The sequence below is a fragment of the Geotrypetes seraphini genome, chromosome 1 (assembly GCF_902459505.1).
Source record: "Geotrypetes seraphini chromosome 1, aGeoSer1.1, whole genome shotgun sequence".
In the NCBI taxonomy this organism is placed as follows: Eukaryota; Metazoa; Chordata; class Amphibia; order Gymnophiona; family Dermophiidae; genus Geotrypetes; species Geotrypetes seraphini.
The window spans coordinates 135794434-135817422 of NC_047084.1; the positions used below are offsets into that span (position 1 = coordinate 135794434).

Here is a 22989-nt window from a genome sequence, read left to right on the forward strand (position 1 = left end):
AGTCAGTGCGTAAATCCCGACACCTTGAGCCCTCGACACCGGACTCCCGGGATCGAAGTTCTCAAGTTAGGGATCCTGACCTTTGGGGCGACTCTGAAGAGCCACTACTCTCTGAGGGTGAGTTTTCTTCTGGGGAGGAGGACCCTTCTATGCACGATCCATCCTCTAAACCAGACAATTCCTCATTTACTGCCTTTCTGAAGGAGATGTGCGAGTCTCTCTCAATTCCCTTGGAGGCTGAGTCCAAAAAATCCAAGGCATTCCTTGATGCTTTGGACTTCGACCAGCCTCCAAGGGAATTTTTGAAGTTGCCCTTCCATGATATTTTAAGGGAGACTTTCTATAAAAATCTAGAAACTCCCCTTACCATCCCAGGGGCACCTCGTAAGTTAGATTCCTTATACAAGGTCATCCCCATCCCTGGATTTGATAAACCCCAGCTCCCGCACGAATCATTATTGGTAGAGTCTACTCTAAAAAAATCTGCGGGAGCTAATGTATATGCCTCGGTCTCTCCTGGCAGAGAAGGAAAGGCCATGGACAAATTTGGAAAAAGGTTGTACCAAAATGCTATGTTGGCAAATAGATCAGGTAATTATACCTTTCATTTCTCTTTTTATTTGAAACACCTCATTCAGAACTTAGCTTCTTTTGAGAAATACTTACTTGACCGCAAACGATCTGCTTTTCGTCATTGTTCTTCCTCCCTTCTCCAGCTTCGGAAATTCATAGTATGTTCTATCTATGATACATTTGAACTTACCTCAAGAGCCACGGCCATGTCTGTTGCCATGCGTCGCCTGGCTTGGCTGAGAGTATCGGAGCTTGATGTCAACCATCAAGATCGCCTAGCTAATGCTCCATGCCTAGGGGATGAACTTTTTGGCGACTCTCTTGATTCCACCACACAAAATTTGTCGGCACATGAGACTCGCTGGGACACTCTTCTCAAAAACAAGAAGAAGACTCCACCTGCCCGGCCTTTCCGGCAGCAATCAGCCCATCAACGCCGTTATGTTGCTAGACCCTTACCATCGGTCCCGCAGCAACCTAGACGCCAACGTCAACCATCTCGTGCACAACAGCAGCAACAGGTGAAGCCTCCTCCACAGCAGAAGTCTACTCAACCCTTTTGACTTCATTCTCCAGGACATAGCCAATATTCTACCATCCGCCCATTTGCCTCAACCCATAGGAGGACGTCTTTCTCTGTTCATCAGCTGTTGGGAGATCATCACTTCAGACCAGTGGGTCCTCAGCATCATCCGCCACTGCTATTCTCTGACTCTCCCTGTCCAAAGTCCTCCAAAAGAGTCTGCTTTGAACACTCCTCAGTCCTCCCTCCTTCTTCAGGAGGTCCAATCTCTTCTTCTTCTGAACGCCATAGAGGAAGTTCCTCTAGATCAGAAGGGGCAGGGATTCTACTCCCGTTATTTTCTGGTTTCCAAAAAAAACCGGAGATCTCAGACCCATATTAGATCTTCGCGATCTCAACAAATGCTTAGTCAAAGAAAAATTCAAAATGCTTTCTCTGGCCACTCTTTACCCTCTTCTCACTCAGGGCGACTGGCTATGCTTCCTCGATCTCAAAGAGGCATACACTCGCATTCCGGTCAATCTGGCCTCCAGACAGTACCTCCGCTTCATGATCAATCACTGTCATTACCAGTACAAGGTATTACCCTTCGGTCTTGCCTCCTCTCCCAGGGTGTTCACCAAATGTCTCGTTGTGGTGGCCGCTTTTCTTCGCTCTCATCATCTTCAGGTCTTCCCCTACCTCGACGACTGGTTAATCAAAGCCACTTCCTCTCAGGCAGTGCTACTTGCCACCAACCAGACCATCCTATTTCTCCAACTTCTGGGATTCGAGATCAATCTACCCAAATCACATCTCATCCCTACTCAGAGACTTCAGTTCATAGGAGCGGTCCTGGACACAGTCCTCATGAGAGCATTCCTGCTGTCCAACCGTCTTCAGACTCTTCAATATCTATGTCAGCAGGTACTTCCACAGCGCTCCATCTCTGCCAAGCAAATGATGATACTCTTGGGTCACATGGCCTCGACAGTTCATGTCACCCCCTTCGCACGTCTTTACCTGCGCACTCCTCAATGGACCCTAGCTACCCAGTGGTCTCAAGCGACGGATCCTTGCTCACGACACATCTCTGTGACATCATCTCTTTGTCAGTCTCTACAATGGTGGTTAAAATCTTTCAATCTCTCCAGAGGTCTTTTGTTCCATCTGCCTCCTCATCAACTAGTCATCACCACCGACGCCTCCCCTTATGCCTTGGTGGGCTCACTTGAACGAATTCCAAACTCAGGGCCTTTGGACTCCTCAGGAAAAGAAACATCACATCAATTTCCTGGAATTCCGGGCGATGTTTTATGCCCTCAAGGCTTTCCAACATCTTCTCTATCCTCAAGTTCTGCTACTTTGCACAGACAATCAAGTTTCAATGTACTACATCAACAAACAGGGTGGGACAGGCTCTCACCTGTTGTGTCAGGAGGCCCAAAAGATTTGGTCTTGGGTGACAACTCACCATTTATTTCTGAAGGCTGTCTACATTCAGGGAGAGCAGAATTCCTTGGCAGACAACCTCAGCAGAATTCTCCAACCCCACGAATGGACTCTCGATCCCTTGACTCTCCAGTCCATTTTCGCTCAATGGGGCACTCCTCAGATAGACCTTTTTGCAGCTCCTCACAATTATCAGCTGCACCACTTTTGCTCCAGGCTCTCCTCTCCTCACCGTCTGGCAGCGGATGCATTTCTCCTGGATTGGTCCAGTCTGTTCCTGTATGCTTTCCTTCCTCTGCCTCTCATGTTACGAACCTTGTTCAAGCTCAAGAGGAAACAAGCCACCATGATTCTCATCGCTCCACGGTGGCCCAGGCAACATTGGTTCTCCCTTCTACTTCAACTCAGTTCCAGGGAGCCCATTCTTCTTCCACTGTTTCCTTCTCTGCTTACTCAACATCAACAGTCCCTTCTGCATCCCAACCTCCAGGCTCTGCACCTGACAGCTTGGTATCTCTCGGGCTGACCTCAGCTTCTTCGCTTCTTTCTCAGCCCGTTCGTTCCATTCTAGATGCTTCTTGGAAACCGGCCACTCTTCAATGCTACCAACAGAAGTGGACTCGGTTTTCTTCCTGGTGTCTTCTTCATCATCATGATCCCACTTCGATTGCAGTGGAGACCGTGTTGGATTATCTTCTTTCTTTGACTGACTCTGGTCTCAAGTCTACTTCCATCAGAGTCCACCTCAGTGCCATTGCTGCTTTTCATGAGCCGGTTCATGGGAAACTTCTCTCGGCTCATCCTTTAGTTTCCAGATTCATGCGGGGACTTTTCAATGTCAAACCACCTCTCAAGCCCCCTCCTGTCATCTGGGATCTTAATGTGGTTCTCTCCGCCTTAATAAAGCCTCCGTTTGAACTTTTGGCTACAGCTCATTTCAAATTTCTCACTTGGAAAGTGGTCTTCCTTATTGCTCTCACCTCTGCCAGGAGGGTCAGTGAGTTGCATGTACTAGTTGCTGATCCACCTTTTACAGTCTTTCATCATGACAAGGTGGTTCTGCGTACACATCCAAAGTTTCTCCCTAAGGTTGTCTCTGAATTTCATCTCAACCAATCGATTGTCCTGCCTGTATTCTTCCCGAAACCTCATTCTCATCCTGGAAAACAGGCTTTGCATACTTTGGACTGTAAGCGGGCTTTAGCTTACTATTTAGAACGCACTAAGCCCCACAGATCAACTCCTCAACTCTTCCTGTCCTTTGATCCTAATAAATTGGGACATCCTGTTTCTAAACGTACGTTGTCAAATTGGCTTGCAGCTTGCATCTCGTTCTGTTATGCTCAGTCCGTCCTGACACTGGAAGGTTCTGTCACGGCCCATAGAGTTAGAGCTATGGCAGCATCTGTAGCTTTCCTCCGTTCCACTCCTATTGAGGAAATCTGCAGGGCTGCTACTTGGTCCTCAGTTCATACTTTCACATCTCATTATTGTCTGGATGCTTTCTCCAGACGGGATGGACACTTCGGCCAGTCTGTTTTGCAACATTTATTTTCCTAATGGCCAACCTTCCCTCCATCCCTCTTTTTGTTAGCTTGGAGGTCACTCATCAGTCAAGAATATGCTGCCTGCTTGTCCTGGGATAAAGCACAGTTACTTACCATAACAGGTGTTATCCAGGGACAGCAGGCAGATATTCTTGCGTCCCTCCCACCTCCCCGGATTGGCTTCTTAGCTGGCTTATCCTAACTGGGGACCGCGCGCCTCTGTCGGGCGGGAAGGCACTCGCGCGTGCGCGGTGCGGTCTACTAGAACTTTCCAAGTTCTTAGAGTGCAATCACTCTAAAATTGTCCGTACCGGGGCTCCGTCGGTGCCGTCACCCATCAGTCAAAAATATCTGCCTGCTGTCCCTGGATAACACCTGTTACGGTAAGTAACTGTGCTTTTTGTGCAGGTCCCCATCGCTATCACCAGCCATGGGCACTTGCAAATTTAGCAAACCTTCGCTACTTTCCACCAACCTCATTTGCATGAGTGTTTTTTGGAGAACAACTCGCTTTTTAAAAATCGCTACAATAACAGTTGCAACAGCAGCCCATTAGTTTTTAACGCGATGTTTTGAGACTCTAACCCTTATTCCATATATCCCACTAGAATCCTTCACTCCTCGCAGCACTTTTATATCTCCAAATCCATTTTCCTATATTCAGGACATCCACCTTTACAACTGTTGCAGAAACTCTGCTTAATTCATAATACAACCCTGGTGATGTGTGCTGCTTAACACCCTTGAATGCATTGCACATTCTAAGGCCCAGATTCATTAAAGATAGCGACTCAACTGCTGTTGGCCAATTCTCTGGCTGACTTTGAAACATCGATTGATTCACTATCAAGTTTGCATGCAAATGATTTGCAAGGAGGTGCAAATCATTTGCATGAAAACTCATCGACTCAATCACTCAGAGAGTGATTGAGTCGATGCACAGCCCTAACAGTAGTGACAGGAGAAGCAGTCTCCTGTCAGGGCTTCTGCTGGGTTTTGGGGGGGTTTTTTTTTCCATTTTTTTTAATGGCACAGATATTTAGCTCGTATTACAAACACAAAATATCTGCCCAATTAAAAAAAAAGAAGAAAAAAGCCCATCCTCCCCCCCCTGACAACCTCCTCCCTCTAAGAACCGAAAAAATGGCAGGAGGGATGACCACTCCCATCTACCTTCGTCCCCACCTTCGCGAACTGGTATGGCAGGAGGGAAGCCCACTCCCTCCTGCGCGAACTGGTTTGGCAGGAGGGTTCCCACTCCCTCCTGCTATCGTGACTCTCCCCCACCCTGTATCTTTAAGTTGGGAGGATGAGAGGTGCTCAGTCCCTCCTGCTCCTCCACTGTCTGTGTCAGCAATGCAGGCCTTAGACCCCTGCCCAAGTGCATCATGTGATGCACGGGGAGGGGCCTAAGGCCCTGATTGACTCAGGTGCTTCAGGCTCCTCCCTTGGGCCTAAGGAAGTCCCTGATTGGCCATTGTTATGGCAAAATATCAGTGCTATTAAAAACGTTTTTAAAAAACCCAGGTAGGCAGGTCTACAGCAGTCGGGTTTTAGGATTGCAAAACCCAATGCAAAGTAGCCAAGCAAATGTTGGTGAATCAGTCGCTTAGCTATTTTGCATGGGGTTTTACAAATTTGCATGGCCGGATCAGAAAATGGGCAATCGAGGGGGTAAACACGCGGTAGGCCATTTTGTGAATCGGGTTGGTTAGCAATGATCGCTGACTTTATTGAACCGGGGCCTATCTATCTGCTTTTCATCACCATTCCTCCCTTTTGTCTTTTAGAGTAAACAATACACTTCCCCCTCCCCATTCGCGGTTTCCGCACTTGCAATTTCACATAATCGTAATTTTTTTGGGGGGAGGGGGAAACCCCCCCCCCCCCAATATTTTTGCCTTCCCCCTGGCATCCTGGCCTTACCTGGTAGTCTAGCGTGCTTTCGGGGCAGGAGCGATCTTCCTACGCTCCTGCCCCGTGTAGATCGCCAATAGGAAATGGCTGTGGGGAGTTCCCATCGTAGTCTCGAGAGACTACGGGAACTCACGGCAGCCATTTCCTATTGGCGATCTGCACGGGGCAGGAGCGTAGGAAATTTGCTCCTGCCCTGAAAGCCCGCTAGATCACCAGGTAAGGCCGGGATGCCGGGGGGGAAGGCGGGAGGGAGGCGGCGGTGGGTCAGAGCCGGACCAGAAGATATTCGTGGCATTTCCCCATTCGTGGTCCGGCTCTGCCCCTATCCCCCGTGAATAACGAGGGAGATGTGTATATCCAATTTAAATAACTATTTAATGCAGTGTTCTTCAGTGCAAGGCCTAGAGGCCAATGGTGACCCCTGGAGATCTCTGGGGCAGATCTCAGGATTCTAACTTTTTTTCTGCTACTCTTCTCATTTATCTCCCCCTATGCTTCCCTTTCCCCACCCCCCTCCATGAACTCTGTTCATTAAGCAAGTCCCTCCTGTCTGTACCCTTTTCTCCACTACCAACTCCAGACTCCTTCCCTTCTGTCTTGCTGCGCCATGTGCCTGTAATAGATTGCCGACTCCATTTCTAGCAGCATTCAATCCAAGCTACAAGCCCACTTTTTTAAGGCTGCTTTCAATTCCTGACTCCCACTCTCTGTAAGACATTCATTTCCAGCCTTTCATTCTCTCTGCAAGAAACTCCCATATATGTCCTGACTTCATATTAGATTGTAAGCTTTTCTGAGCAGGGACCATCTATTTACTTGTTAAATGTATAGTGCTGTTTATGACTTTCAGCACTATGGGAGGGGACTTAAACAGTCTGGGCCAATCAGAGCCTCAGGCCCCTCCACGGTGCATCACAGGATGCACCAGGGAGAGGAAGGCCCATTTTGAAGAGGCGGGCCAGCTGGCTGGAGGGAGTAGGCATCTAAATCAAGGTAAGAGGAAGAGGGTGCCAGGCATCGGAGGCGGGGTGGGGTGGGGTGTTGTGTAGCAGCGGGAGAGAATGGGCATCTTTCTTGCAGCAGCTGGGGGGTTCACTTAGCAGTGGGAAAGAGTGCTCATCTCTCCCGCTAGGGGTGGGGGGCATCTCTCCCGCTGCTGGTGGGGTGGTAGTAGTTGGCAGCAGGAGAGATTGAACATCTCTCCCGCTGTTGTGGTTTTGGTTTGGTTTTTCTTTTTGCATTTATTCTGCGCATGTGCCCATTGCTATCACCAGCGAAGGGCACATGCAAATTTAGTGAGTCTTCGCTACTCTCCACCAACCTCATTTACATGAGCATTTTTTTTGGAAAATGACTCGTTTTTTAAAATCGCTACCAGAACGGCTGCAGTAGCAGCCCGTCATTTTTTAACACATTTTTTGAGAATCTAGGCCTTAGATATTGATTTTATTTGTGGTATAATAAATAAATTTGAAATGTGAAATTTATGAAATCCTTTATTCCTACCTATCTTCATTTTCTGAGTGGGCTATATAAACTATGAACAATCACAGACAAACAGAAGAGAAGCTTAGTCTGGCAGCTTTATCCTTCTCCTGCGGAATGTCTTCTCATTCAGAACCTGTCCTAAATGAGGCTACGTGTTGTGTATATTTTACTCCTGTTAGAATTCTGTGAGTGCAAAATTCCTCTCCCCCCTCAGGACACACAGAATACACATGCTGTGCAGAATCAGTGCAGACACAGGTAGTAGAGGAGGAAGTGAACCGCTACACAGTGGGTCACTTCCTCCTCTGCTAGCTTAGACCTGATGGTTTATGTGAACCACAATCTTCCATGTGCAAAATTTCACCAGGAGTAATATTTATTATCCCAGGACAAGCAGGCAGGTATTCTAGAGAGCTGCACGGGAACGGGGATGACGGGAATCCCGCGGGACCCGCGGGTTCCCCCTTTGGGTCACGGGGATCCCGTGGGGACGCCCCCTAGGGTCGCGGGGATCCCGTGGGGACGCCCCCTAGGGTCGCGGGGATCCCGTGGGGACGCCTCCGAGGGTCGCGGGGTTCCTGCGGGGCTGGATGTACTCAGTCGCACGGCTCTTCTCCCTACCTTCTCTGCTTGCAGCACAGAGCCGAACGGAAGTCTTCCCGACGTCAGCGCTGACGTCGGAGGGGAGGGAGGGCTTAAACAAAGCTGGATGTACTCAGTCGCGCGGCTCTTCTCCCTACCTTCTCTGGTTGCAGCACAGAGCCGAACGGAAGTCTTCCCGACGTCAGCGCCGACGTCGGAGGGGAGGGAGGGCTTAAACAAAGCCCTCCCTCCCTCCGACGTCAGCGCTGACGTCGGGAAGACTTCCGTTTGGCTCTGTGCTGCAGGCAGTGCAGGTAAGGAGGAGAGTAGCCTCGCGGTTCGAGTGGCTACCAAGGGAGGGGGCGGTCCGCCCCGCCACGCCACGCCCCGCCACACCCCGCCCCGGTTGCAGCACAGCCGGCCAGGTCCCCTTACTTTTGTGGCACTTCCCCGACCGACCGACAACAGCCCCGGTCCGACAATCCTCCCTGCCCTGTAGCCGCGAATCTAAATTATCTTCTTACAGCAGCTGTAATAAGGTAATTTAGATTCGCAGTTAAGGGCAGGGAGGTTTGTCGGACCGGGGCTGTTGTCAGTCGGTCGGGGCCACAAAAGTAAGGGGACCTGGCCGGCTGTACTGCACCCGGGGTGGTAGAGAAGGAGTGGGGAGAAGGACGCTGAAAGGCCATGGGGAAGACGGGAGGGGGGGGGGGGGAAGGACTCTGAAAGCACTTGAAGACAGAGGAGGGAGAAGGACGCTGAAAGCACATGGGGAATACAAAGGGATGGAGAAGGACGCTGAAAGGCCATGGGAAGGGCGGGGGGGGGGGGAGGACTCTGAAAGCACTTGTGGAAGACAGAGGGGGGAGAAGGATGCTGAAAGCACATGGGGAAGACAAAGGGGTGGAGAAGGACGCTGAAAGGACATGGGGAAGACAAAGGGGTGGAGAAGGACGCTGAAAGGCCATGGGAAGGGGGGGAGGACTCTGAAAGCACTTGTGGAAGACAGAGGGGGGAGAAGGATGCTGAAAGCACATGGGGAAGACAAAGGGGTGGAGAAGGATGCTGAAAGCACATGGGGAAGACAAAGGGGTGGAGAAGGACACTGAAAGGACATGGGGAAGACGGGGGGGGTGGAGAAGGACGCTGAAAGGCCATGGGGAAGACAGAGAGGGAGAAGGACGCTGAAAGGACATGGGGAAGCAGAGGGGGGAGAAGGACACTGAAAGCACATGTGGAAGACAGAGGGGGAAGAAGGACGCTGACAGGACATGGGGAAGATGGGGGGGAGAAGGACGCTGAAAGGAAATGGGGAAGAGAGAGTAGGGAGAAGACACTGGCAGGGAAGAAGACAGATGCCAGACTATGGGGGAGCAGAGAGAAGAAGATGGGTGCCAGACCAATTTGGAAGGGGGAAGAAAGGGAGAGGCACAGTAACAGAGCAAATGGAAGATGCAGAAGGAAGAGAGACAGTGGATGGAAGGAATTGAATGAGAACATGAGGAAAGCAGAAACCAGACAACAAAGGTAGGAAAAGAATTATATTTCTTTTTTTTTATTTTGCTTCAGGATAAAGTAGTATATTAGTTGTGTTGATAAAAATTTATAAACATTAGAGGCTCTGGTAGAAACCCATTTGCAAAGTATGTATTCTTCCCAATTAATATTTTCAAATTAATAAAGTCTTTTTGCTTATTTGTAAATGGGTTTCTACCAGAGCCTTTAATTCAGTAGCATAATTAAATTAAATAACTATTTCTGAAGTTTATATGGACGGGTGGGGACGGAGGGGATTCCTCGCGGGGACGGGTGGGGACGGAGGGGATTCCTCGCGGGGACGGGTGGGGACGGAGGGATTCCTCACGGGGACGGGTGGGGACGGGTGGGACTTTGGCGGGGACGGGTGGGGACGAGTGGGATTTCTGTCCCCGCGCAACTCTCTAAGGTATTCTCACTAGTGGGTGACGTCATCCAACGGAGCCCCGATGCGGACATCTCACAAGCATACTTGCTTGTAGAAACTTTTAGAAGTTTCGAGTTGCCCACATCGCGCATGCGCGAATGCCTTCCCGCCCGATGCACCAGGCGCGTCTCCTCAGTTCTTACTCTTCTGCGGAGCTGAGAAGTCCGTCTTCGACTCTCTGCGCGAAGTCCCTTCACTAGTGTCTTCTGTGTCCACGGTTTTGAGTTTTCTTTGCTCATTATCGTTGGTTCACGTTGTGTTTTCTTGTTTTTCAAAAAAAAAAAACAAAAAAAAACAAATTTCTTCCGATCGTTCGACCGGGGTGGCCGCGGCCCCGCAGCTTCGATCTTGCGGCGGAGCTTTTTTGGCCTATGTCCCGGTCTGTCACTGATTTTAAAAAGTGTGTCAAGTGCCAGCGTGCGATTTCATTGACGGACCCTCATCGACGCTGTCTTCAGTGTCTCGGGCCTCAACATCTCCCGAAATTGTGCCGGCCTTGCTCCACACTTACAGCATGTGTTTTTAAGTGTCGCTGCATTTTGTGGGAGTTGCTGTTCAGCATGGAGGCGTCCCCGGAGCTGCCCTCATCGCAGAGCGCCACGCCTTCGACTTCCTCTTCGGCCTCGAGTCTGCTCAAGCCTGCCTCGTTCGTGCCGGCTTCGACTCCAACGCCTGCTGCGGTGCCTTCCGCTGTCTCCTCAGGTCAGGTAACGCAGCCTCCCATTCCTACAGTGGTGCTCAAGGTGCTCAAGGCTTCTAAGCCTAAGCCCCCTGGCGGCCGAGTTAGCGATGTCCGTGCTGGAGGTCCCATTGCGGATGCGGATCCCTCTTTGCCGGCTTCGTTCCATGCCATGATGGAGAAGCGATTTGTCGAGCTCTTTACTAAGATTGGGCCGACGCTTCTCTCCCAAATCCAGCCTGGGCATACAGAAGCCTCCCGCAAGGTCGAGCCGCCTCCAGTGCCTCCTCGATGCACACTCTCGCTGCTGGGAGCAGAAGTCTCGGCGAGTGTCTGGTATGGCTTCGGGGCATGCCTCGCGAGGAGCAGAGTCTTTGCCCATGCCACCTTTGGAACCGATACACTCGATGCATGGCGCTGAATCCTCCACCTTGCCTGGAGCGGAACCTTCTGCCTCGATGCCGAGCCTCGAGCCTTGGGGAGTGCCTCGAAGGGCTTCGTCTCAGCCTTCTCTGCTTCGATCCACAGTCTCCAGCCCCATCTACTCGATGGCTGCCTCGTCTGGGCTTCGCTCGCCTCGACGCTCGAGGCCTGCTTCTAGACACAGTTCGGGTCGTAACTCGAGACATTCATCGAGGCATTCTTCGAGGCATGCCTCACCTCGTCGTAAGCAGCCCTTTAGGGAGTTTTCATCGGATTACTCGCCTCCTCCTATGCCGGAACTCGAGGACATCGTGGGATCGTTCTTTCCCTGCCGGTCCTCGGCCTCAGTGGATCAGGCCGCCTCGACTTCTTCGAGCCCGTCTCGAGGCCCGGCCCTGGCTGACCAGTTATCTTTCTCATACTTCCTGCGGCAGATGGCGGTGGATCTGGATATTACCCTCGATTCGGGTTCCAAGTTTTCTAAGGAGTATTTGGAGACGATGCATCTTCCCCAACCTCCTGCTGAGTCTCTCCGTCTCCCTCTCCATAAGCTTCTGGACCAGACTTTCATGAGATGTTTCGAGACTCCTTACTCCATCCCCGCTGTCCCCGGGAAGTTGGATGCCAGGTACCGCACGGTGCACCATAAGGGCTTCGACGGGGCGCAGCTCTCTCACCAGTCCCTCTTGGTTGAGTCCTCCTTGAAGCGGTCTCATCCCTCCCAGGTCTATGCCTCCACTCCTAGCTGGGAGGGCAAAACCATGGACAGATTTGGCAGGCGCATCTACCAGAACTCGATGATGGCTTCTCGAGTCCTGAATTATAGCTTTCATTTTGCGACCTATTTTGAGTTTTTTCTCTCCATTCTACAGAAGTTTTTGCCATATCTAGACTCTCAGGCTCGCTTCGAGTACTCGGAAGTCCTGGCGTCATTGTCCCAACTCCGCCTGCAGATGATGCAATCGTCTTACGACGCTTTTGAACTCTTGGCCAGGGCTGCTGCTTGTTCGGTGGCCATGAGACGCCTGGCGTGGCTCTGGACCATTGATATGGACCCGAATCTCCAGGACAGGCTGGCGAACGTTCCTTGTGTGGGAGCAGACCTTTTTGACGAGTCCATCGAGGCGGCGACGGAGAAGCTGTCGAAACATGAAAAGTCTTTTCAATCTATTCTCCGCCAGAAACCCAAGCCTGCTATTGCTCGTCCGTCTTGCCCGCCTATGATCTATCAGAGGCGCTACCCGCCGAAGCAGACGCCCACCATCCGTCAGCCTGTGAAGAGGCAGCACCAGCAGAAGCCCCAACAAAAGCCTCAGCCTTCTGCTGTCCCCAAGGCTCCTCAGCCTTTTTGACTGTCTCATAGGGAGCATAACTTCCATCATTCTGCCTTCCCCGTTTTTTTCCCATCGGAGGTCGTCTCCATCATTCTTACCATCGATGGATGACTATTACCATTGACCTCTGGGTCCTTTCCATCGTAAGAGAGGGATACTCTCTTCAGTTCCATCAAGTTCCTCCGGAACATCCTCCGAGAGAATATCCTTCCAACTTAACCCAGACCGCCCTTCTTCTTCAGGAAGCTCAGGCTTTGCTCCGGCTTCGTGCCGTCGAGCTGGTCCCTGTGGGCCAACAGAGCAAGGGTTTTTACTCCCGGTACTTCCTTTTTCCGAAGAAGACGGGCAACCTGCGTCCTATTTTGGACCTCAGGGTGCTCAACAGTTTCTGGTCAGGGAGAAGTTTCGCATGTTGACCCTGGCTTCTCTCTATCTCCTCCTCAAGCTGAACGACTGGTTATGCTCTCTGGACCTCAAGGAGGCCTATACTCATATTCCATCCATCCAGCCTCCCGTCAATACCTCAGATTTCGGGTGGGACATCTTCATCTTCAGTACAGAGTTCTCCCTTTCGGCCTGGCTTCGTCACCCAGAGTCTTCACCAAGTGCCTGGTTGTGGTGGCCGCAGCACTCAGGAACTATGGTCTTCAGGTGTTTCCCTATCTCGACGACTGGCTCATCAAGGATTCAACGTCTCAGGGTGTCGTCCAGGCAACCCAGAGGACGATCTGGTTCCTGCAGTGTCTGGGATTCGAGATCAACTTTCCCAAATCCCATCTACAATCTTCCCAGACTTTTCCCTTCATCGGAGCTGTTCTGGATACTGTTCAATTAAGAGCGTTCCTTCCTCCTCAACGCTTGGCGGCTCTTCTTCATCTTTGTCACTCGGTCTCCTCTCGCCCGTCCATCTCGGCGAGACACATGATGGTGCTTCTGGGCCACATGGCTTCTACAGTTCACGTGACTCCTTTTACCAGACTTCACCTGCGGATTCCTCAGTGGACCCTGGCGTCTCAATGGTCGCAGATCTCCGACCCTCTGACTCGACACATTCAGGTCACTCCTGCTCTGCTACAGTTGCTTCGCTGGTGGATGCTCTCTTCCAATCTCTCCAGAGGTTTGCTGTTTCACATGCCTCCCCATCAGAAGGTTCTCACGACCGACTCCTCGACCTATGCTTGGGGGGCTCATCTGGATGGTCTCCACACCCAGGGCTATTGGACGAGTGCGGATTGTCTGTGCCATATCAATCTACTGGAACTCAGGGCGATTTTCAATGCTCTCAATGCTTTTCAGCATCTGCTTCATGACATGGTGGTCTTCATTCGCACGGACAATCAGGTCGCCATGTATTATGTCAACAAGCAGGGGGGCACGGGATCGGCCTCCCTCTGTCAGGAAGCTCTGAAAGTTTGGGATTGGGCGATTCGCCACAACGCCTTCCTCAAAGCTGTCTACATTCAGGGGGCGGACAATGCCTTGGTGGACAACTTGAGTCGTGTTCTGCAGCCTCATGAATGGACTCTCCATTCCACGCCCCTTCATCACATCTTCTCCCTTGGGGAACGCCGCAGATGGACCTCTTTGCAGCTCCCCACAACATCAAACTGCCTCAGTTCTGCTCCAGGATCTACACCCCTCACCGCCTCGAGGCAGATGCTTTTCTTCTGGACTGGGGGAATCTCTTTCTGTATGTGTTTCCTCCGTTTCCGCTCATTCAAAAGACTCTGGTCAAGCTCAAGTCCGACTGGGCCACCATGATTCTGATTGCTCCTCGGTGGCCCAGGCAACCTTGGTACTTCCTTCTTCTGCAACTCAGCAGCAGGGAGCCTTTCCTTCTGCCAGTGTTTCCATCTCTGCTTACGCAGCATCAGGGATCTCTGCTTCATCCCAGCCTGCAGTCGCTACACCTGACAGTTTGGTTCCTCTCAGCGTAACTCCCCTTCAGTTTTCACCAGCTGTGCGGGAGGTTTTGGAAGCTTCCAGGAAGCCTGCTACTAGACAGTGCTATTCCCAGAAATGGACTAGATTCTCTACTTGGTGTTTTTCTCATCACAAGGAACCTCAACATGCCTCCTTGTCCTCTGTTTTGGACTACCTTTTGCACCTGTCTCATTCTGGCCTCAAGTCTACATCGATCAGAGTCCATCTTAGTGCAATTGCTGCTTTCCATCAGCCTCTTCAGGGGAAACCTCTTTCTGCACATCCTGTGGTTTCCAGATTCATGAAAGGTCTTTTCCATGTCAATCCTCCCCTCAAACCGCCTCCAGTGGTTTGGGACCTCAATGTTGTTCTTTCCCAGCTTATGAAGCCTCCATTTGAACTTCTTAACAAGGCTCCTCTGAAATATCTCACTTGGAAAGTGGTGTTTCTCATTGGCCTCACTTCTTCTCGTCGAGTGAGTGAGCTTCAAGCATTGGTTGCGGATCCGCCCTTTACAGTGTTTCATCATGACAAGGTGGTCCTTCGCACTCATCCCAAATTCCTCCCCAAGGTGGTCTCGGAATTTCATCTGAATCAATCCATTGTTCTTCCTGTGTTTTTTCCAAAGCCTCATTCTCACCCTGGAGAATCAACTCTTCATACTCTGGACTGTAAGCGTGCTTTGGCTTTCTATCTGGAACGCACCAAGCCACACAGAACTGCTCCTCAACTTTTCATCTCCTTTGATCCGAACAAGTTGGGACGCCTATCTCTAAGCGCACCATCTCCAACTGGATAGCGGCTTGTATCTCTTTCTGCTATGCCCAGGCTGGATTACCCCTTCCCCGTAAAGTCACAGCCCATAAGGTCAGAGCAATGGCACCCTCTGTAGCCTTCCTCAGATTGACACCGATGGAGGAGATTTGTAAGGCTGCTACTTGGTCCTCGGTTCATACCTTCACTTCTCATTATTGTCTAGATACTTTCTCCAGACGGGATGGACAGTTTGGCCAAACAGTATTGCAAAATTTATTCTCCTAAGGTGCCAACTCTCCCACCATCCCATTGTGGTTAGCTTGTAAGTCACCCACTAGTGAGAATACCTGCCTGCTTGTCCTGGGATAAAGCAATGTTTCTTACCGTAACAGTTGTTATCCAGGGACAGCAGGCAGCTATTCACACGTCCCACCCACCACCCCTGGTTTGGCTTCTCTGCTAGCTATCTGAACTGAGGAGACGCGCCCGGTGCATCGGGCGGGAACGCACTCGCGCTTGCGCGGTGTGGGCAACTCGAAACTTCTAAAAGTTTCTACAAGCAATTATGCTTGTGAGATGTCCGCATCGAGGCTCTGTTGGATGACATCACCCACTAGTGAGAATAGCTGCCTGCTGTCCCTGGATAACAACTGTTACGGTAAGTAACATTGCTTTATCTAACCCTTCATTGCTGTGAGGGTTCTAGCTGACTGGCATAGGCTGCAATTACTTCTAAAGGCTATAGCTAGTGAGGGTTACACATGAGAGATGACTAGTATTTCCTCATTCCTGGAGCTTGTTGGACATCTTTCATAGTGTCAACAAACCCAGCTAGTCTACAAGTAGGAAATGTGTGTTAAGTGTAGCTGGGTTTTCTGTACATCATACAGAAATACAAAGCATTGTTGTTAGGCAGCCAAAAAAGGTTCTCCTTTGAGCTTCTGAAATGTGTTAAAAAAAAAAAAAAAAAAAAATCATCCTTCAAAGGAACTTTGGAAATTACTTTTCCAGTGCAGTAGAGATGGTATGCTGAACCAAGGGTCTTGCATCCACTTCCACGAGTCTATTGCAAGAGATACTGATCACTGTTTTCAGTACCATCTCCTGCTCTCTGCTGCCCCCAGTTAGTTATTCTGCAAGCGAGCCTGCAGGAGCAACTTTGATCTGCTTGGTCTTCTTTTTTTGTTTTTATGTATTTTGTTTTATTTTTAAATGTTTATTAGAAATTTTATATATAAGAACATCAAGCAGAGGCACAATACAAACAGAGAGAAGACTTTTCAAGAAAAATACCCAAGACAATCTCCACCCACCTCCTCCTTGAAGTAAGCACTAGAAAACAACATACATAAGAAAACCTGATGAGCCCCTCCTGACATTACAACCAAAAATCAAAATAAAACCAGTATAGAAAATACCATCCCATTCCACTCCCTCACATCTCACAATGCAAACTCCACCCCCCTCCTCCCATCTCCCTACCCTACATACAGATTCACCTCATGGAATGAACCCTGCAGAGGACCCACTGAATATTCCCCCCACCACCAAAACTCTCAAAGGCACTGAAATACTTTCTGCCAAGTATGCTGTTGCTGTTCAAAAAATCCTAAATGTTTAGCTGCCAGGCATTCCATCTGGACCAATTTATTACACTTAAGTATCCAATCCTCCTTAATAGGAGCAACGGATCGTTTCCAATACAGGGCAATGAGGCATTTAGCACTCGCAAGACCCAGGTGCACCAATTTAGTCCCCAACAAGCAGGCCTGTGGCAAAAACAGGACCGGTTCCTGTGTCCACTGTGTCAGCTCAGTGGTGATCACCAGCCAAAAGGCCTTAATTATTGGGCAGTCCCACCAAATATGATAAAATGATCCGGATGCCACCCCACGGCGCCAACATACATTAGGAACCTGCGGGTACATAAGGTGCTGACGTCGGAGGGGTAAGCAGAGTTATCTCTCGCCTCTGTCCCTCTCTATGTCCTGCCTGCCTCTCTTCTATTTCTCTGTACTCCGCTCGCTCACCATGTGCTCCTGACTGCCCAGCCACCTCCCGACTCTCTTCGGCTGCCTCTGAAGCTACTCTTTGCTCTTCCATGTGTTGGCTCCTCCCCTTTTTATGGGGGGAGTTCGGCTGCGGTGAGCTGCTGACGTCGGAGGGGTGGCCGGAGTTATCTCTTGCCTCTGCCCCTCTCTGTGTCCTGCCTGCCTCTCTTCTATTTCTTCGCACTCTGCTCACTCACCACGTACTCCTGACTGCCCAGCTGCCTCCCGACTCTTCGGCTGAACGAAAACGAAGGAAGTTATCCTGCTGCTGTATTGAGCGATAGTGCGCCCGCATCTGGTGTACTGCGTCCATTACTGGTCGCTGTACCTTAAGAAGGATATGGCAATACTTGAGTGGGTCCAGATAAGAGCAACAAAGATGATAAAGGGCATGGAAAACCTTTCGTATGCTGAAAGGCTAGAGAAGCTGGAGCTCTTTACCCTGGAAAAGCGGAGACTTAAAGGGGACATGATAGAGACTTATAAAATCATGAAAGGCATAGAGAAAGTGGAGAGGGACAGATTCTTCAGACTAGCGGGGACATCAAAAACAAGAGGGCATTCAGAAAAACTGAAAGGAGACAGATTCAAAACGAATGCTAGGAAGTTCTTCTTCACTCAGAGGGTGGTGGACACCTGGAATGCGCTTCCAGGAGAGGTGATAGGACAGAGTACAATATTGGATTTCAAAAAGGGTTTGGATGACTTCCTGAAGGAGAAAGGGATTATAGGGTATAGATAAAGGGTTACTATACAGGTTTCTTCAGGATTAGGGTATAAACAATTTAGGTAGTGGAGAACTTACAGGTCATGGACCTGGGGTGCCGCCGCGGGAGCGGACTGCTGGGCACGATGGACCCCTGGTCTGACCCGGCAGAGGCAATGCTTATGTTCTTATGGATTATTTAAACCACTAACATTCCAAGAGCCTATCAAAAGGTGTCATGCTCCCCCACTAACCCCTCCACCCCCTCTAAAGGTCAGCAATCGTCCACTGTCCATCTAGAACCCCCCTGTCCACCCCCTGGCCCCCCTCCCCCCCCGCAGCATCTGACTGAGCCGCCCTTCGGTCAGCCAAACCAAAGAAGTGAAGTCCCCCCCAGGCCACCAAAATCCCCAACTTTTAGCCTTTCCATTCTACTCAGAATCCCCCCTCAACCCCTCTTCAATTAATACTCATAAGCACATTCCCTCCCCCCTGTAGACAGCATTGCAAAACCCCAAATAAAACTTATATCTCTCAACTACGAGTCCAAGAACGTGTCCGCCCGTAACGATCTCTGGTATCAAGTCCTCCACAAAAAAAAGAAAAAGAAAGAAAAACTGCCAGTCAAAATCAAGGATCCGGCAGCAACACAAGTCAAGTATTAGCTCGCATCTGTTTGGTGCTGGACCATGTTACTGTTGTCCATAAACCCTGGGTTCTCTTTTCCAACATCTTAGGCATTGGTCCCAATATATCAGGTACATTTTTGCATCCCAGCTCCTTCAGTACGGCCCAAGCCTCATCCACGTCTTGGACTTTTCTAGATTTTCCATTGATGGTTATCCACACTTCAAACGGGAAAAGCCATCTTTATCGATGGCCCTCTGCAAGAAGCACCTGTGTCACCTCCCGGAAATTCTGACGCTTCTGTAGTGTAGCCCAGGATAAGTCTTGAAATATGCCCACACCGAGTCCTGTTTACCATGGGCAGCTTGCAAAATCGTTTCTTTTAAACCAAAGTCTGCAAAGCAAGCTATAATGTCCTTGGGTCCTGAACTACGCGCTGGTCCCAAACTGCGGTGCGCCCAGACCAGTACAATCCTCTCTGAAGGAGGATTCTCCGATTCTGATAACAATGTTGCACAGATATCCTGTACTAGGGTTGCACAGCCTTTATGCTCCTCATTGTCTGGCACTCCCTTAAATCTCAAATTGCAGCGATGCAATCGGTTTTCTAGATCCTCCACCTACAGTTGTAAGGCTTGCAGCGTAGTGTCCGTTTGATCCTGAGCAGCCCTTGCCCTTATAACCCTTGTAATCTTATGCAAGGTCTGAAACTTGCTCCTCCGTTACCGCCACCTGGCCACCTAGTTCCACTACCTCCGATTGGATTTTTGCCATGGTAGCCTTCAAATCTTTACGGACCCCAACTATTTCAGTTTTAAGACCTCGAAACCACGCAAAATTAGCAGCGTGATTTCAGACTCGTCCAGAGATTCAATAATAGTCTCCTCATCGTCAGATTCTAAGGGCACCGGCCCCAATTTTTTTTTTCATAGCGCTCGTCAACGAACCTCCGCCAGCTCCCTCCGTCCGATCCACATCCCCTGCAGGAAATCAGAATTTATCCAAATTTTTCTTCGCTGCCATTCTGGGAAGAGTAAAATGACCCCTCAAGTCTCCAAAAATTCACAATGAAAGGCTGTAATTCACTATTAACTCCTCGGCCCCAACGGAGCTCTCAGTTTAAGCAGCTACGCAGGAGCTCGATGTCACTTCCTCTCATTTTTCATGTATTTTTTTTGTGGATTTTTTCGTAAGATTTTGTGTTCCTGTTCAGTTCCAGTGACTGCCTAGCCTGTGTGAGAGGAGCAGACTTCGGTCTGCAGCTGACAGATGGATCCTGCGGGGACTTGCTCACCCAGTTTGCTTGAACTGTGGAACTCAGGGGTTTCTGCTGCTGTTTGATCACTCCTTGACTTGATTAGGAGTGTGAGTGTTAACTCAGGCTTTATGGGCACCAGTTGCATTTCCTTGGATTGCACACGGTGTCGGCTGCATTTTCCTCCCCCCTCTTCTTGATACTTGGATTCTGGTTCCAGGGGTTGAGGCTCAATCTGGCTGTGACCCGACTGGCAGCTGAAGAGTCAGAAGAGGCCGCTTTCCTGGTGGCAGAGGTCCTCTCCTAATTCCAGCTACCCAGAAAGGAGCTGTGGTAGGCTGTAGCACATCTTCCCAGTGTCTGGTCTGTGAGTATGGCTGTCACAGCCCACAGGGCAGTTGGGGGGGAGGGTCCGAAATTGTGGTTGTTGAGGTTATATTTTGTTGTAGCCTTGTTCCCCCACCCCAGAAATCCTAAAACCGCTGTTTTTTTAGGTCCTTTGGTAGAGTTATAGCCATTTGTTCTGCAGGGAATCCTGGCAGTGGCCATCTTGGATTTTTCCTGATTTAAATTCAGAGTTCTTAAACTTCTTCAAAAAGCTCATTTTTTATTCTAACCACCAAAAATGAAAATTAATTTGTGCTAGTTGGGCACCCAAAGAACACCCTTGTGCTGAGTGTTCCACCAGGTTCAGCCTCTGACCATCTTGCCTCTTTGCAGATGATAACCAAAATCTGCAATAGAGTAGACACGCCGGATAGTGTGAATAACATGAGGAAAGACCTGGCGAAGCTTGAAAAATGGTCTGAAATTTGGCAGCTAAAATTTAATGCTAAGAAATGCAAGGTCATGCATTTGGGCTGCAAAAACTCGAGGGAACGGTACAGTTTAGGGGTGAAGAACTTATGTGCACGACAGAAGAGTGGGACTTGGGTGTGATTGTATGTGATGATCTTAAGGTGGCCAAACAGGTTGGAAAAGTAATGGTGAAAGCTAGAAGAATACTAGGGTGCATAGGGAGAGGTATGGCCAGTAGGAAAAAAGGAGGTATTGATGCCTCTGTATAAGACTCTGGTGAGACCTCATTTAGAATATTGTGTACAATTCTGGAGGCCGCGCCTTCAAAAAGATATAAAAAGGATGGAGTCGGTCCAGAGGAAGGCTACTAAAATGGTGTGTGATCTTTGTGATAAGGCGTATGGGAACAGACTTAAAGATCTCAATCTGTATACTTTGGAGGAAAGGCGGGAGAGGGGAGATATGACAGAGACATTTAAATACCTACATAATATAAATGTGCATGAGTTGTGTCTCTTTCATTTGAAAGGAAACTCTGCAATGAGAGGGCATAGTATGAAGTTAAGAGGTGATAGGCTCCGGAGTAATTTGAGGAAATACTTTTTTTCAGAAACGGTGGTAGATGCGTGGAACAGTCCCCTGGAAGAGGTGGTGGAAACAGAGACTGTGTCTGAATTCAAGAGGGCCTGGGATAGGCACATGGGATCTCTCAGAAAGAGAAAGAGATAATGGTTACTGTGGATGGGCAGACTAGATGGGCTATTTGGCTTTTATCTGCCATCATGTTTCTATATTTCTATAATACTGTCAAATGCCTATTGGGATGGATAGGGAATGATTTTACCCTTTTGGGGTCCGTGATGCAGCACCAATGCTTAGTAAAGATTCTTATGGTCCCAAAGTAAAAAGAAAGCGCTCTAACCTTCCTCTTGAAGGGGTTCTCAGTCCTCTATGCCCTTTATGGCTGACTTTGTGAATTTGCTCTGGTAAACCTATGTTAGCGGCATCTTCTGGGTCAGCTAGAGAGTGACCACTTGCACAGCCTCTCCGTGTTCCAGCATCTGCTTCTCCACGGAGGCCCTTGTCACCCTGGACACCGATAGCTGGTCGGACAGGATCTCTGAAGATGATGATCTGGAGGCTTATCCTCTCTCCCAGGGAGAAAAGCCTTGGTCAGAGACGATACGACACTGGGTGAAGTGAATCAGGGCCTGAGTGCTGTTGCAGACCAGGGTGAGGACCCCTCAGTTCGCAGGCTCTTCAAGTCTGCTGCTCTAATGGGTCTTCTCAATGAGTCTCTGAAAGAGCTCAAATTTGATCCTCCTCAGCCTTCTTCCCACTGTTCCCTGTTGAGCGGGGTGCACTCTCAGCCTACCACTTTTCCGTGGCACCCAGATATGAAAGTCCTGATTTCTGAGCACTGGGAGAACCCGGAGGGCTCCCTTAAATATATTATCAAGGTAAGAACCTAATCTCTCTTTCTTAGTTTTTCTAACTGAAAAGACAACATGATTTTTTTAATGCTCTTACTATTATTGTCTCTGAAATGAATGCTTTTTGAAGGCTTTTGCAGTTTGATATTTTTTTTTGTATATTTTGGAGATGATGTAAAATTAATCTGCTTATTACAGAAGAATTAGAAGGTCATGTTTGCCTTAAGTTCTCGACCCACAATCTTCAGCTATATTTTTATATACATCTCTTAGGTGAGCATAGGCAGCCCAGAGAAGATGGAACCCATAACAAAAGTGTCTCACATCCCAAGCAGCAGATGGGCACTCATATGCAGCCTTTGCTGTGAGAAGATTGGAGCCTGCATACAGGTAACAAATTACATTTTATATGTCTTTTAAGCTTAAGTTTCAGTGGTCTGATATAGTGATTTGGATTTATTTTTCATTCATTTTGTTCCTGTGTATTTATTTATTTAAAAACTTAGTATACCGCCTGGAGTCACAGCGGTTTCCAATTAAACACACAATGCAAGAAAAACAAAACAGTACAAAATCATTCTTGAAAACATCATCAACACATATAAAAATCAAATTTGCAAGTCCTTCAATAACATATTAAAAGAATACAAGAAATGGCCACGAACGGTATTGCTTGCATAAAGTTGAGTTGAAAGGGATCAGAGAATTCTCCAAAGACAAGGGACACTGTCATACTGGGGTACAAGCTATATCTTAGGGCTCCTTTTACGAAGGCGCGTTAGCGGTTTAATGCGCGTAATAGTGCGCGCTAAACTGCTGGCCGCGCTAGCCGCTACCGCATCCTCTTGAGCAGGCAGTAGTTTTCCGGCTAGCGCGGGGGTTAGTGTGTGATTAAAAGTCGTGTGCGATAAAACCGCTAACGCGGCTTCGTAAAAGGTGATAGGATGGATCAAATTGGTGGAGGTGTAAAATTATATGTT

General features: G+C 49.2%; 1 protein-coding gene across 2 annotated transcripts in view; it reads left to right on the plus strand.

The window, feature by feature from the left end:
- JADE1 (jade family PHD finger 1) overlaps positions 1-22989 on the plus strand; it is a 199992-nt gene that overhangs the window by 127548 nt on the left and 49455 nt on the right. For both annotated transcript variants that reach the window (XM_033939135.1, XM_033939126.1), the window contains exon 8: positions 22283-22399. In XM_033939135.1, the coding sequence (XP_033795026.1) occupies positions 22283-22399 (117 nt within the window). The remainder of the gene's footprint in view (positions 1-22282; positions 22400-22989) is intronic.